General features: G+C 36.8%; 1 protein-coding gene across 2 annotated transcripts in view; it reads right to left on the minus strand.

The window, feature by feature from the left end:
* Positions 1–2,882: 2,882 nt before the first annotated feature.
* The window catches only part of HDAC2 (histone deacetylase 2), a 31,917-nt gene continuing 18,341 nt past the window's right edge, over positions 2,883–16,458 (minus strand). For both annotated transcript variants that reach the window (XM_006157019.3, XM_006157018.3), the window contains exons 7-14: positions 14,051–14,143; positions 13,576–13,684; positions 8,565–8,705; positions 8,225–8,333; positions 7,442–7,572; positions 6,307–6,462; positions 4,277–4,334; positions 2,883–3,261 (exon numbers count right to left, since the gene is read on the minus strand). In XM_006157019.3, the coding sequence (XP_006157081.1) occupies positions 3,231–3,261; positions 4,277–4,334; positions 6,307–6,462; positions 7,442–7,572; positions 8,225–8,333; positions 8,565–8,705; positions 13,576–13,684; positions 14,051–14,143 (828 nt within the window). In that variant the 3' untranslated portion in view covers positions 2,883–3,230. The remainder of the gene's footprint in view (positions 3,262–4,276; positions 4,335–6,306; positions 6,463–7,441; positions 7,573–8,224; positions 8,334–8,564; positions 8,706–13,575; positions 13,685–14,050; positions 14,144–16,458) is intronic.

The following is a 16,458-nucleotide window of genomic DNA, read 5'->3' on the forward strand; positions in this document are numbered from 1 at the left end:
TGTGGGGTTCCAGTGCCCTTAACCACCATGCCACCTGCCAGCCCCTTAGGCTCTAATCTTAAAAATGCAGCACAAAGGCTTCTGAAAGCCAATTTACATATAAAGTACAGTATAAATCTCTCGCATTTGAATTCTGGGAATCAGATTAGTGATTGGGATAGAATGTCAAATTAAGCTCAAGAGGCTATACTGACTACTAAACCCTGGAGTTCCCTAAAATTCATGCCAACACTTGATTTTTGAATCTACATGATAGGTTTAAAAACTTACATTATCTCTGCAGCTTGTAATTTGTAAGATTGAAGATATTTTCACATTAAAGAACTTGTGGTTTTCCCCCAGTTCACATCTTTTACACAATTTGAATTGTGGGAAGTTTAAACTCTGCCTCTCACACCTCCCTGTCATTTGTCCTGACCTGGCTTCTAAATTTGTTGGCCTACACAACTGGTTTTGCTGTCAAATACATTACTTCTTTCAGTTTGAATTCAGTGTCACCCACAGGCCTTCTTGCACTCCGTCTGCTTTTTACACAATTCTCATGGTTTTTAAGTTGTGGTTTCATTTTTCTTTTCCAATTTAATTTTTTTATACGTTTTTGACATAGGGTATGCATGCTCTGGAGAGACAGTGGGGGGAAAGTGAAAAAAAGAATCATTCCCCAGAGGATGGTCACACTGTAATCCCACCTTCATTTTCATGGGGTTTGGGGCATGCACGTGTATACATCTGGTCTGTTTCAAACTGCTGTATCTGGGACTTGAACCACACTCAGCCATGTGGGAGTCCAGCACCGTAGCCACTATGCCACCTGCTCGCCCCTCTGATTTAATTCTTACACTTCTGCTAAAAGGCACAAGACTCTTGTTTTTTGTTGTTTTTAATTTTGGCTATCCACTTTCTAAACATTAGTCATCACTCCATGTCAATTTCAAATACAAAGTTTATCGTCTATTAATTTCTCTAAATGTATTAGGGTATCTATCTGGACATCCTTCTAAGTTGATCTTATTCATTATACACCAGAACATTCTATCTAGAAATGTATTTTAAATGTCTTCATTCTTCCAACAGATCTTGTGTTGGCTGAATAAGCTGGTTTTTCTATGCTAACACTGTACAGAATCATTTGGTCGAAACTGCTTGTTTCAACTAGTTCTCCTGAAGCTTTAGTTTTAGACAATGCTTTTACTGTTAAGTAGAAAAACAAGGGCCAGCCACATAGCCCAGTGCTTAAGGGGCCCAGATTCCATGTGGCCAACTATGGTTTAAATCCCGGCCTCAGCAGCCCGAAAACCTACCAATGTAATGTGCATGCCTAAAGCTGAGACAGGACAGAGAAACGGGATGACTGTGGTATGATTACCCTCCCCCACACACACTGGAGAGTTTTCTTTTTTTTAATAATTATTAATTTCTATTTATTCATTGATTTATTTAATTTGACCAGAGAGAGACAGATGGTGAGAGTGAGAGAGAAAGGAAGTGAGAAAGCAAGCCACCAGATTCAGGACTCGAACCTGGTCAGCCATGTGGGAGTGTCCAGCGCCTCAACCACCACGCCACCTGCTGGTCCCGTGGAGAGTGTTTTCTTTTTCCTCAATTTCCAACAATGTTTTATTCATACATACACACATCCTGTCCTATACATTGAGGTCTTTCTTCCTGTCTTTATCTCTCTGGCCAGCACACATATCCTCTGGCAACTGAAAAAAAAAAAAGTAAAGAAATGTACCCAAAGAGACTCACTGCACTACTGATGTGGATAAATGTAGTCAATGCTCACATATAATGGAACAAGAAAGTAACAGACCTCAATGTTGAATGAAATTAAAAAGCAAGCTACAGAAGTGTATGTGTAATAGCATGCATGCTTCAAAACACTAAATACATTTCAATATTCTTCAAATGAAGGAACTAAGTTTCTCCCTTTTTACAATGGCATAGTTGTATAGATCACTAACCAATATGTAGCAAAAGGGTGAAAACATGAGTAAGATAGCCACGAACTTCAGCTTAGTGATTACTTCTGAATGGGGGGAAGGGAATTATAAATGGCAAAGTTTATAAAGTTTTGATTTCTGTATAATTAAAAAAAAAATACTTACAGCACATATGGATCCGGGTGGGCACACAGCTGTGCATTACCAAAGCCTAGGCCCATCTGTCTGTGCCCTACCACCAGAAGGTAAGCCGTGGTTGAATGCACCTTCTCATTATTTTCAGTTGCATTCCTCAAGTCTTAAAATGGGTAGGATAATAAACTGTTGTTCAATAATAAATTACATTTAAGTGTTTATTTACTTTATTTGGAAGCCTAGACGTAGGAGTAGAACCGGGATGCCATGTAAATGCATTTTAAAAAAAGACAGGGCCAGTTTTGCCTGAATACCCGGTTTCATTTTAAATCAACAATACAGACAAGTCTGGTCACTGAGTATCACAGAACTCCGTCTACTTGAGAGACACACGGGTACCGAAAGACTCACATGTAGCCTACCATCGAGGCTAGGTTCCTTTTCTGCTTATGAATTCATTTCAACTTAGAATGTTTACTTCTGATATTTGAGAATCTTTGGTTAGATACAAAGATGGTTTCTATAACTCAACTGTGGAGCTTTTATTATAAATTTCAGAGAAAAATCATGAGATGTCCACCTTCACTGATACTGCCTAGTTAAGATACAGAGAGCGAAGTGGTAGAATTTCTACTACACTAGGAAATAATAATCGCTATAAACTGTTTCCTTAGGAACAGTGAATTATTGTCTTTCAAACTATAATCACTATCTTTTTACCTGTGAATATTCTAAAGCTACAGAAACAATCACGCCACTAGCCTCTGAAATAAGACTTTACACAGTAATGAACAGACAAGATAATCCAAGTACAATTTTTTAATAAAGATAATTACAAAAGATGGAAAAATCAGCTCAGAAAGGCCAATTACTTCTTTAATAGATCAGTTTTTTTGACATAATAACTCACATCAATTTTAAATACTATCACATAAAGCATGGTGGAGAAAAGAAATTTTGCTTCATAATTAGAAAAACTCACAATAAAACTTGCCAAGAAAAACAAAAACAAAAAAGCCACTTTGAAAATAAATACAGTCCATGCCAAAACAGTATAAAATGAAGCCAGGAGTCTTCAAAATGAAAACATTTGTCCTCCAGTATTTTCTGACTTTTCTTTATGGTTTCCTGAAACTGGTGAGACTTTCAAGTTCAGGGGTTGCTGAGCTGTTCTGACTTGGCTCTGTTAAGAAAGGCAACATGGAATATTAAACATGGCAGAGATGACGGCTTACATGCACTGACCCATCCTGCTGACCAGGCGCTGCAGGCACATGCCCAGGAACCTGCTAGTTGACATGATGGCGGTAAGCGTTTACTGGAGTAAGAGGCCTTAATCTTCCAGGTGTTTGACAATCTAGTCCAAGTTACCCTGCAAAGGCTAGGAGAAAATCATGTGTGGCCAAACGTTTATTTGCTCCTGACAATAAAGTCCTCAATGGTTTTACTTAAAAACTATGTTACAAATTTACTTATCTTCCAACACACTAAACAAATCAATACATAGAAATAAGACCACCACAGGAGACCAGAAGACTACGTATCCAAGATAACAGCAAACAAGAATTTCATATAAATTAGTACAAGAATAAAACCTGATTTATATTTAATTACAGTACTAATACTAGTGTTTGCAGTTTTTCACAGCAAGCTATTTCAGTAACACATGAACAGCTGAAGAGATAATGTATAAACTAAGTTTAAGATGTCATACACTGTCTTATGTAACAATAGACTAAACTCCAGAGCATCTCAGTTTATTGATGCTTTCATCGTCAATCCATTATTTCTCGAGTATATATATATATGTGTGTACATACATACAGACACACACACACATATATATAAATGCCCCTTCTCCAAATGTGTTTATTATTTTTATAGTATATAAAATTCACTGGATAAAGAATATAATTTGGGAACCAGCAGTTTGCGTGATGGCTATGTCGCTGGACTCCCACATAGTCGACCGCGGTTCGCCTCCCGGCCCCGGTGGCTTAAAACTCACACTAGGCGCATGTGCGTGCGTGCCCAAGATCCCGAGAGGAGAATGGAGGAGAAGGGATTGTGGCGTGACCATCCTCCCTGGAGGGTGATTTCTCGTTTTCTGTCTCTCTTTCTCTCTCTGTCTGTCTGGCAAGTGCATGCGCCCTATAGCGAAAACCTCTCCAAAATAAAAAAAAATAATAATAATTTACCCTTTGGTATCTGTTTTTTCACCACTATTGTCCTTGGATTTATCTTCTTCCTTAACATCTGAAAACAAAAATTAAGAAGATTAAAACCTATTTCAATATAAAGTGTACAAATTTTATTTTATAACATATTTACTTATAAAATGTAAAAGTGGTCATATATAATCTTACTGTTCATGCATTCAATAACTGCTTAATGATAAAGATTCATACTGTCAACCTAATAAGGTATTTTTAAACTTTTGGTTCTGTGGGTTCACAGCACACAGTTGGGACAGGTGCTGTGAGGAAGTTAAGAATATACATAAGAGCACAGCACTGTGGAAGGTCAGGAAAGGCCACCACGAAGAAACAAAATTAAAGGAGTGTCTGAAAGAATGAATAGATTTAGAGTGAGGAAAAAAGAAGTATCTCAGACACCGAAAAACTTAAAAGGACTCTGAGGCAAGAAGGAACTGGCAAGACGGAAGAAAGAACTGAAAGACCAATTGTGAGAAGGTGAAAGAGACAGAAAGCCAGAAACACAAGCAGAAGCTAAACCCAACTGTTATTAACCCTAGCCACTGAAAGATTATGATTTTAACAAAACAGCAATGACACTGCAAATTCAGAATTGAGAAAATAAATTATCCCAAATGTGCTAAATTTTTCTTTAAATAAGAAAACTAAAGTTTTGAGGCAATAGTCCAATAAAAATACAGAAAAATGTCACTATTTTGGGTATTCTATAAAAACATTTTAGGAGACTGGTTTGACCTAATACGAATAGGTGTTGACACTACACATTTTATGAAATTTATTTTAACTTTTGGCTTTATTTTGGTTATATAAACCTAATTCAAAGTGCCAGAACAAGATGGGAAGAGAAGAAAGAGAATGGTCTCAACATTAGAGTTTGAACTAGATTTTTAAAAGCTTTTCTATGGTAATATTTCTTTCTCCTGTAGGCTGAGGGATTTTTAACAGTGGCACGGTGCTGGTCCCACAGCACAATGGGTGAACACTGAGCACTGGGAGCTGAATCCCATATAGACAACTACAATTCAAGTCCCAGTCCTGGTGGCTTTAGAAACAGGACAAGCACAAGTGCATGCCTGCTAAGGGTCCTGTCAGGATGAAGCTGTGGAGTAGGGAGCTGAGGCATGACCACACCCCACTGGGAGTGCTTTCTCTTTCTCCCCACCTCCAACCAGCATGTGACCTCTGGCAATGAAAAACAACAAAAACACTGCAAGACTCCTATGTCCCTAATGTAGAGACTTCCCCTGGGGGGGGGGGATAAAAACAAAAAGAAAAAACAAGACTGAACACATGGGACCAGCAGATGGCCTAGTGGTATGTTGTTGGACGACCAGAGGGCCAATTGTGGTTCAAGTCCCAGACCCGGTGGCTCAAAAATCATGCCAGGTATGTGCACATGTGTGCCCAAAATTCCAAGGGGAATACGGAGAAAGGATTGTGACATAGCCATCCTCCATGGAGGGTGATTTCTCACTTTCTCTCTGACTCTCTCTCCTCAACAAGTGCACATGCCCTAAGGCAAAAACTTACAAAAACAAAACAAAATGAAAAACCAAAACAACAAAATTTAGAATACCAAAAAAGGATAGACAAGCCACAGGGTGAGAGGGAGAGAAAACAACTAAAAAAAATCTCAAATGTCAAATCCGCTGCCTCAGTCATGGTAGGAATTTATGGATATTACTCAGTACACAACAGCAAGACCAAGGCTGCCACTGCATTAAGAATGTGAAAATGATGTAATTAAGGACAGACAGAAAAGCGGAACCTACTGAGTGAATCCACAAGCTAAACAACAGAACTAGGTGCATCAGGTTGTGCTATGGATCCCTAACTCTAACTTGAAGAAAAAAACCAACAGGCCACGAGGCTGGTCCCAGGTTTCCTTTATCTTAACAACAAATAATAATTTAGGTTTAGGTTACTGACTTCAGGATCTCATAAAAATTGCAATGTAGCATACAATTTTAAAACCTTACAATTGAACACATTTACCAAAAAATAAATCTGACCTGCTTTTTTGTCCTCTGTTTCCTTCTTGTCTTCTTCAATTCTAGCTTTCTTTGCCCCTTTCTTATGATCGGCCACATTTCTACGACCTCCTTCTCCTTCATCCTCAGAATCTGAGAATTCTTCATCACAAGCTATCCGCTTGTCTGATGCTCGAACTGATAAGAAATTTTAATAAATCTTGACAAAAACAGTCAGGAATTTTGTAAGCATCACTGCACACTCATACAAATGCGATGAACAGTTGTCACATTTAAAAGTATATCACAGGGCCAGTGGGTGGTGTAGTGGTCATGGTGCTCAACACCCACGTGGTTGACCACGACTCAGGCAGGGTGTGTGTGCGTGCACATGCATGCACAAAATCCTGAGGAGAATGGAGAAGGGATTGCAGTGTGGCCATCCCTTCTGGAGGGTGATTTCTCACTCTTGCTGTCTGTGTTTCCAGTGAGTGCACATGCCTTCAGCAAAAATCTCTCAAAAAAAAAAAAAAGTTTATCACATGTAAAAGCATAGGATTAACAGGTACTTAATGATCTGAGATTTGAACTAAAATGTGGTTTGCTTAATGATAAATATTTAGCTTTGATCTAGGAAGAAAACGGTTCAAAGAAACAATCATTTGGAGATCTCATTTTTTTAAACGCAAAACTTTGTAGGAAGAATTGTGTTTTTTCTAATAGAGTATGGAAATAAGAAACAGTCCTTCATTTCAGAGCTGGGAGGGGAGGCTGAAAAGGTAAAAAATATCAATACCAATTATGTTAGAATGCCTATACCATTTAGATATACTGCTATGCTATAAATCCAACAATTATATTAAGTACAATAAGAAATCATAAAATTGAACAGAAAGTGCTTAATGTCAGTCAAACTCATCCCATTTTGGATATACAGGATTTTTACAAATTATTCTCAATTTACACAACTGGAACTGCAGACACTTAAATCAGGCTTTGAGGCCTCAAGAAGCTCAATCTATATCAGGCTAAAAATGTGAAAAACAATGACAATAATAGCATGCTCATGAAACAATCTACAGTTAAGTTCTCAGCCACTACAACAATCTTCAATTTGAAGTGTCCTGTGAATAAACTAGAAAAATTTAACAGAGTAAACACCATGGCATTGTCTTACTAGAAATTCTCTTGTCTGGATCTTCTCCATCTTCATCTCCACTGTCTTCGTGAACAGCATCTTCTGGAATAGCTTGCATCTGGACACCAGGGGCATGAGGCAACATGCGCAAATTTTCAAATAATCGCTGTCTAAATAGCAAATACAGAGTGAAGACAAAATTCAGTTTCTCTGAAGTTCCACTTACATGTAAGAGGAGACACGAGACAAAAATTTACACCTGTTATCTAGCTTAACCAATGAATTTAACAAAAATATTTACTGAACAGATTGTTTTACCTATATCATTTCAATGAATCATTTCAATTTATAAAAGGTAAGTACTGTTTTATCCAATATGGCAATACTGAGGAAACATAAGCACATAAGTAAATGAACTTGTCAAATGTCACGGAGCTAGTTTATAGCAGATGACATAAATCCATGCTAAAGTATGATGTCTCTCTAAAGGCTCGGTTTATAAAGATGAAGTTTTAATAAAATGTTTTAGATAATGAAAATAAAATTTCACTTGAACATAAAACAATAAAGACTATATATCCCCTTCCAATTAAAAAATACATTTAAGGAAAATGAAAATGTTTTTGAGTACTTCCATTAACTGAAGAAATTAAGGAAATTTAAAAAAATAACTTGAGATTTCGAGCTTGCAAATCCTTTTAAAATCACAAAGGAAATATTTGACATATAAAGCTAAAAGGACCCACTGCACGTGTCCCTCTAAAGCCTCGGAAAAGCTCTGTCAGGATGAATGTTTATCAAAACAATTCAGTGATTTCTTACTTTATCTTTTCCATATATTCTGGAGTGTTCTGGTTTGTCATGTTTGAAGGACTAATATGTAGTTTGAAGTCTGGTCCAAAATACTCAAAGTAATCATTATATGGCAACTCTATTAAAAACAATGAAAACAATAAGATAAAAACAATAAAAATTACATATTAAAAGCTTAGTTTTCATATAAGTTTACACAGAGAATTCAGAAGCATGCTAAAGAGAATGTTTAAAAAGTGAACGTGGAGTGCTCTTTTATCTGTATAGTTTTGGAATTACTCTAATCCTTCATACATCTATCTTTATACACCGACAACTCACACAATAAAAATATCATGAACTCACTTACCATTAGGAATCTCACAGTCGAGGGCAACCGCAGTCTCATATGTCCAACATCGAGCCACATTACGAATTGTGTATCCACCTCCTCCAAGCATCAGTAATGGTAAGTTAAAAGTTTTGACAACTTCTACACATTTAGCATGACCTAAAGACAAAGATAATCTGGGTTAACAACAAAACCTACACATGTTTAAGTCTGAAAAATAAATTTTAGAAAGATAATACAAAAAAATTTTACTCAACCAACATGGGTTTCCTAAGTATTTTAAAACAGAAAATAAAAAGAAGCGTTTAATTTAAAACTCCATACATCACATACTTTTCATACAGTAATACACTTAATAAGCTATACCTGGTTATTTTAGCAAGTGTCCCTGATAGAAAAGTCAAATATAAAGTATATTAAAATTAAAATATGAATACATTCTTATTAACATGGGAAAATAGTCAAGTGAGGTTATATGGAAAAGAAACCAGGTTACAATAAAATATTACACATAATCCAAACTGATTTTTACAATTTTCCCTTTAGACACGTATAGAATAATTATAGAGGGTATGACAAAGTTTAACAATGGGTTACATTTAGGTAGTAATAGTATGAGTATTTTTCTTATCAAAGGTTTTTAAATTAACACCTATTACTATTAAAAATACTTCAATGGGCTTCCATTATAGTCCACTGGTTAAGGGACTTGGATCCCATATGGCTGGGCTGTGGTTCAAATCGTGGCCTTGGAGGCTTGAAAAACATGGCAGGTGTATATACATGTATGCCCAAAATCCTGAAAAAAAGGAGAAATAGAGGAGATTGTGGTGTGACCATCCTCCGTGGCAATTTAATAAAAAGAGGGGAAATAAAAGCCCTTCAATTTCTATGTTGAGATTTGAAAATATAAAAACAAGTATTTCTTCTGAACAAACATAACTCAATAATCATTTATAAGTTACCAATATCAGCAGGTATATAACTCAATCTTAAAAAAACAGGTGGGGGGGAGGGGCAGTTACCATGGCCTGACAGTTAAGGCAGCCAGATCCATAAGGCCAACCACACAGATCAAGTTCCTGACCCAGCAGCTTAAGAAACACACCAGGCATATGTACATGCATGCCATGAATCCCAAAAGGAAGGAGAGATGGAGAAGGGATTGTGGCATGACTATTTCCCATGGGGCTGCTTTTTCCTCTCCCTCTCTGTTGAGTATACACACCCTCTAGCAAAGGAGGGAGAGAAGGGAGGGGAGGAGGGAAAGAAAAAATTTCAAGGAATAGCTGGAGGAAAAGAATTAAAAAAAAAAAAAAAAAACAAAAAAAAAACTAACTGGGGGCCAGTAGTTAATGTAGCTGGACTATGTGGCTATGTAGCTGGACTCCTATGTAGTTCGAGTCCTGGACCCAGTGGCTTAAATTCATGCCGGGTGCGTGTGCGTGCGTGCCCAAGATCCTGAGAGGAGAATGGAGGAAAAGGGACTGTGGCATGGCCATTCCCCCGGGGGTGGGGGGTGATTTCTCGCTTTCTCTCTGACTTGCTGGCGAGCACACGTGCCCTATAGTGAAAACCTCTCCAAAATATAAAATAAAATAAAAAAATAAATAAAAAAAAGAAAAGAAAAAACTAACCACCTGAAATCCTATTTTCCAAAGACAGTTTTATAAATATTCCCTTCCAATTCAGAATTCACTTTGTTTATTTTATTTTTTTAACCTCATACCCACCCAGTCTCGAGCATTTACACCCATCCTCTCCACTATCACATGTTCAAGTCTCAACCTTTCCGCTGTAGCACTCAGTACAGGCAGAGTGGGAATATACAACATGGATCTTTCAAAGTCAGGCTCACTTCACTCAACATGTAAGTCTTCCACATTCAAACATTTTGAGTCAAACGATAGAATCTCATTGTTTCTTACAGCCCAATTCTGAATTAACTTTTAAAAACGAGCTGTTCTCACCACGTAACTGCCTACTGTGAACGTCTACATTACACATCCAATGTCTGCATTCACAGTCCCATTTTGTTTTAATAGCCAGTGTGTGTGAGCTCACCAGAGACAGATGCATAGTAAGAAAACACTGCCCAATGGGGCATGTTCCCGCTGCAGTATCTCCTCGTATTTCCCATTCTGTTGGGATTCTGGGCACACATGTGAAGGCACACACTCTCAGTGTTTTTCAAGCCACTGGGGCCATGATTTGAAATGCAGTCATCCATGAAGGATCTAATTCCCTTAATCACAAGGCTATAGGGCCAGCCTAGAAAGTACTTTTTTCTTCTTTTTTAATTGTCAGAGGGTGCTTTCACAACCCCTATTTTACTACTGTTAGGAAAGCATAGGTTTCTTTTATAATAGATAAAAATCATTTGCATATTTTTAAAAAGAACTATTTTATTTAACTTTATTCATTCATTCATTTAAAATTGATCAGAGAGGGAGAAAGAGAGAAAAAAAGAGAAAGAGGAGGAAATTGAGAAAGCAAGCAGCCAGGTCCAGTACTTGAACTGCAGTCAGCCAAGTAGTAGTCCAGGGCTCTTAACCACCATGCCATCTGCTGGCCCCAGCTTTGCATATTTTTAAAGATAAAAGTAGACTAAAATTTAACTTAACAGATTTTAAAGTAAATAGCTAGCTAAACAAAGATAAGTTTTACCTTATTTTCAAAGCCTGACAAAAATGACTGTAAAAGGATTTTTTAAAAATCTAAAATCTGGGAACAAGCAGATGGTGTAATGGTTATGTTACTGGACTCCCACATGGCCAACAACAGTCCGAGTCCCAGACCAGGTGGTTTCAAACTCACGCCAGGCACGTGTGTGTGCGTGCCCAAGATCCCAAGAGGAGGATGGAGGAGAGGGAAGTGTGGCATGGCCTTGCCCTTTGCCCCCCTGGGAGGGGGTGAACTTCTTGTTTTCTGTCTCTCTGATGAGCACATGAGCCCTATAGCAAAATACCCTAAAAAGAAAAAAATCTAAAATCTATAAAACTGAAGAATGGAAAAGAATCCAACATCAAGAACATAAATGAAGGTAGAGGGCGATGGACAAGAGGTAGCTGACTTTAGCGGACCAGAGAAATCTGAATTGAAGCTAGCAGGGGAGAGATTCAGAATTAAGACTTGGAACTGCAAATGCCCTGATATGGTTTATACAACTGAAATTCCATCAGTCAACTCAAATAGAATATGAATATAGATTTATTATTATAAGAGTAAAATGCTACATTTTATGATTATGAAAGCTATTACTTTTAAACTATAAAAATACTATGGACGTTTAGGTAGTTAAACAGAAAAACCAAAAGCTAATACATATTTTAAGAGCACATTAGGTAGATCATTTTAAGAAGCTCATACTCATCTTGAAGTAACAGATGGCTATTAACAACACATTAAGGTCAGCAATGTAAATCAGCTGCTATTCAAAAACTATGGGCCTACCAAGAAAAGGAACAATCAATTTTGTATGGCTTAACCTAATACAAAGTGGAGTAAGGGATTATACCCTAATTGTAATGCTGGCTTTTAGAGCAGCAATCACAACATTAAGTAAAGGAGATTTTAATATCTGCATTTACCTATTTAATCCTATTTAGCAATGTTGTTCTGGAAGAAGTTCTACTTGAGAATTCTGTACACATTACCAGAGATTTTGAAGGAGAATAATAACTTGTTACCTTCCAAGTTCGCACAGAAAAGAAAAAAAAAAGGAAAACACTCCAAAATCATATATTTTCCAAATAATTTCTAATTTATGTATTATTTTAAAACCTTAAATACAATTTTAGATCTATCCTTATATTCTAGGAGTTCATTTCAGCAAAAGAATATTGTGCTTGTGGACTAGGTTTCAATCATATATTGACTTCAATACTCCATCAAATTTTAAGTATTTGGTAGAAGCATTCCTAATCTCCTAAACACCTTTTCTCAGAAAGCTTCTTGAAAATGTGCTCCATCAAAATCTGAGGAAAAAAAATTAATGAGGAAGACATAGGACATGGTCACCAGGAAAATCCAATAAAATAGAGAAGCAAAAAACAGTTCCATATCCTGCCAGGACTCAACAGGATACTCCTCCAAACCAGGAACATTTCAGATGACTGTTCCTTAAGGAAGTAAAACTGACAAACTACTTGATGTATCTGAACTTAGGGAGAGATGCAGACACTCACAGTATAGTAGTGAGTGAAAAGGAAACTAAGTAAACAAACTTAAGAGAAACAAATTATGGAAGGAAAGATAGAAGAACTAACCATGTATTTTAAAGATGTTGCCACTTCTGTAAACACTGAATGCTACAACCACAAATCTGGTATGTAAAAATGGAGACACAGGTAGGCTGAGTGTATGACAAGAACACACCTCTTTCTTATATAATGGGACATAAATACATAAGCTAAAATTGAAAATCCAATTAAGTAACAAAGTATGCATATTACTTAAACAAAGGTTACTAACAAAAGAATCAACTAAAATGTTAAAAATATTTGCCAGAGTTGGGACTGCAAAAACGTAAAATTTTTCTTGTATAAGTGCATATATAAACTTGAGAAAATAAAGACCAAATTCAGTAAAACAAGATTAACTGTAGTCATTTATACACACAAACAACAGACAAAAATTACAAAGCACACAGTTCAGTGTTAAAAAAGCACACAATGAGACCAGCAGATGGCATAAAGGTCATATCACTGGACTCCCATGTAGTTGACCACCATTCAAGTCCCAGACCCTGTGGCTCACTCACACTGGGTGAGTGTGCGTGCATGCCCAAGAGCCTAAGAGAAGAATGGAGGCAAAGGAATCATGGTATGGCCACCCCCCCTGGGAGGGCGATTTCTTGCTTTTGTCTCTTCCTCTGTCTCTCTGGCAAGCACATGCATCCAATAGCAAAAATCTCTCTCAAGAGGGAAAAAAAAAAAAAGGGCAGCCAGAACTACGAGAACTCCTATGGGACATTCCTAGTTAGGAGAAAAACCATTTTCCTGGGAATATTCCCCTTTAAATTGCTTACCTTTAACAGTTAGGTTGAAGCACCCCAGTCTATCACCAGATAATGAGTCTGCTCCACACTGTAATACCACAGCACTAGGCTGATACATCTCCATCACTTTTGAGATAATCTAGGCACAAGATAACAAATTTCAATATTGCTAATATATCACCAAATTCCATTCCAATTCTGGGAACCAGCAGTTAGCGTAATGGCTATGTCGCTGGACTCCCACGTAGTCGACCGCGGTTCGTGTCCCGGACCTGGTGGCTTAAAACTCACGCCGGACGCGTGTGCGTGCGTGCCCAAGATCCTGAGAGGAGAATGGAGGAGAAGGGACTGCGGCGTGGCCATCCCCCCTGGGGGGTGGTTTCTCCCTTTCCGTCTCTATGTCTGTCTCTGTCTGTCTGGCGAGCGCACACGCCCGGTAGTGAAAACCTCTCAAAAAAAATAAATAAATAAATTCCATTCCAATTTAGAAAATAAAAATACTTACAGGCTTAAATATCTGCCCATATGACTCATCATCTATACCATCTCTCATTGGAAAATTGACAGCATAGTATTTGCCTTTCCCAGCACCAATATCCTAAAATATATAAACAGATTTATTATAATACTTTGAAAAGATTAAGAGAACAAACACTAAGACCTAATTTGAACATTACCTTAGGACAGCAAGCATGTAATTTTATAGAAGGAAATAAATGCATATTCCAATATTTAGAGATTGTTAATAAAGCCCAAAAGAAACATTTTCAATTAACCTAGAATGATTATTTTTAAGAGTAAATTTAACAAAAACAGTTACAGGCAACATGAACTTATTAAATTATTACATCAATCCACAAAATTCATCATTAACAGAAAATGTATATGAGATGTATGTAATATGAGCTCATGCACACACACTGAAATACACTTAAACATAATATACCCTAATTTTATTTATAAATGTTATGTATGTATGTATGCACATGTATCACTGTGTATATATTTCTAGTAAAGGTTATGTAATAGAAATATTTCTATATAATAGTTTTAACAGTTGTACAAGTCCTTGTAACAAGTTGTCCAAGTACAGTTGTACAAGTTCTCCCTAAATTTCTCATGAAATAATCTTTGTTTGAACCCATCTTTACAAAAAATCATTTCATCATTTACCTTCAACATCAGAGTTGCATGACCCAAAGTCTAATGAAGAGAAAGCAAGTAGAATGACCTTAACTCCTCTCATAGCTATTCTTAAAGAAATTCTAAATTACATAAAGCTAAATGCAAACTGTACACATGTAGATAAATGGAAGTATTTTGAACCCCTATATTCCTGCACACCTAAAACACAGCTGGAATAAACCTTGACCCTAAGATTCAGAATTTAGAAAGGCCATCTGCACTTCTCACTGTAGCTTTAAGCCTGGCAACTCAGAGCTACTGTCCTTGCTGGGCCAAGTTCTACCTCTTCCATTTCTTATTCTACAGTTCTATTTCCCTGTGCTTAGGCTACTCTAACTAAACAACGAGCTAAGTTCATTGTAGCCATCATTTCTGCTTCAGAATAAATTACGAGGCAAAAAGTTTCTACTAAACTATCCAAAGTTACACATGAGCTTCATAAAAAGTCCAATACAGCTAGCCACACAGATAATGGATCGTAGTTTCCTCATAAAACTTTGGGGATGTTTAAAAATATCCAAATGTCATTCATCAGAATGATGTTTCATTTAATGGCTTGTTGGTAAAGTCCTGACTTTTTTTAATGTAAAAAGTTATGACTTCTCTGCTGACCCAACAATTATTATAAAGCTCTAAATGCGGAAAACAAATGTTGACAGCCATTTTCAAATCTCATATGCACATTCTCTCCAACAACTCCAAACAAGAATTATGAAACACTAAAAAGAAACTCTAGTGACAGCTATCTACTGTTAAACTGAAAGAGGCTTTCATCTTCCCCCTTCTAAGATTAATTAGGATTACACTGCAGAGAAACTATCACATTCTTTAAACTTAAAGCCAAGAAAGCTTTTGCTTGGTTCCTACCAAGATGGCTGTAAACAAGTGTATTCTATTGGTTTAGAGGGGTAGTTTCCAAAGATTAATGTGCAGATTCACCCAGAGTTTCCAAGCCTGAGAATGTATACCAAGTTTCCAAGTGATGCCAATCCTGTTAGTTAAGGAACTATTCAATGAGAACCACTGGTCTATTGACATGATTAAGCAGGGAAAGGGAGAAGTTGAAATAGCTAATTAGTGAGCAAATAAAATTATATACCTGAAAATTTAATAGCCAAACAATTTGAACTCAAACTAAACATTTGACTTTCTACCCATTTATGACTATGGAAAGATTTTTACCACCATTAACTCTTTTGTCAAAAAAGCACCACCTTGTGGTCAAATAAAGTCATACACTGGAAGAATAAAGCTAGTTTCTAAATTTCTGATGCTAAACTTGGTTTGAAAAATAACTTTAATATTAGGTTGTCAGGAAGGTCATCACGTATTTTCCTATGCAAAAAATGCATGACAACTTTCCAGACAACTCAAGAGTGTATGATGACTGCCATGCTAAGAGTAAACTCCCATATAATCCAGACTGAACTATTAGTTCAACAACTGCTTAAACTTCTCAATATACTTCAATCTTCATTCACGTAGTCTGCCTCAAAAAAACTCTAGGGAAGACAAATTAAACCTCTATGAGTTTATAGAAATAGTACTTAAGCAGTTGTTTTCACATTCATTAAATACAGAGTACCAAACAGAAAAGGTAACAGAAATATAACGGATCAGCTATGGTATTCTTTCTCTTTCCATAGGTATTCTTTCTTTTTCCAGAGGGTTCTCAAATTTAAGAAGCTTAAGGTTAAAAAAAATTATAATAAAAAGGGCAGGGGGGCC

Source organism: Tupaia chinensis, unplaced genomic scaffold (genome assembly GCF_000334495.1).
Source record: "Tupaia chinensis unplaced genomic scaffold, TupChi_1.0 Scaffold000527_1, whole genome shotgun sequence".
NCBI classification, from domain to species: Eukaryota; Metazoa; Chordata; class Mammalia; order Scandentia; family Tupaiidae; genus Tupaia; species Tupaia belangeri.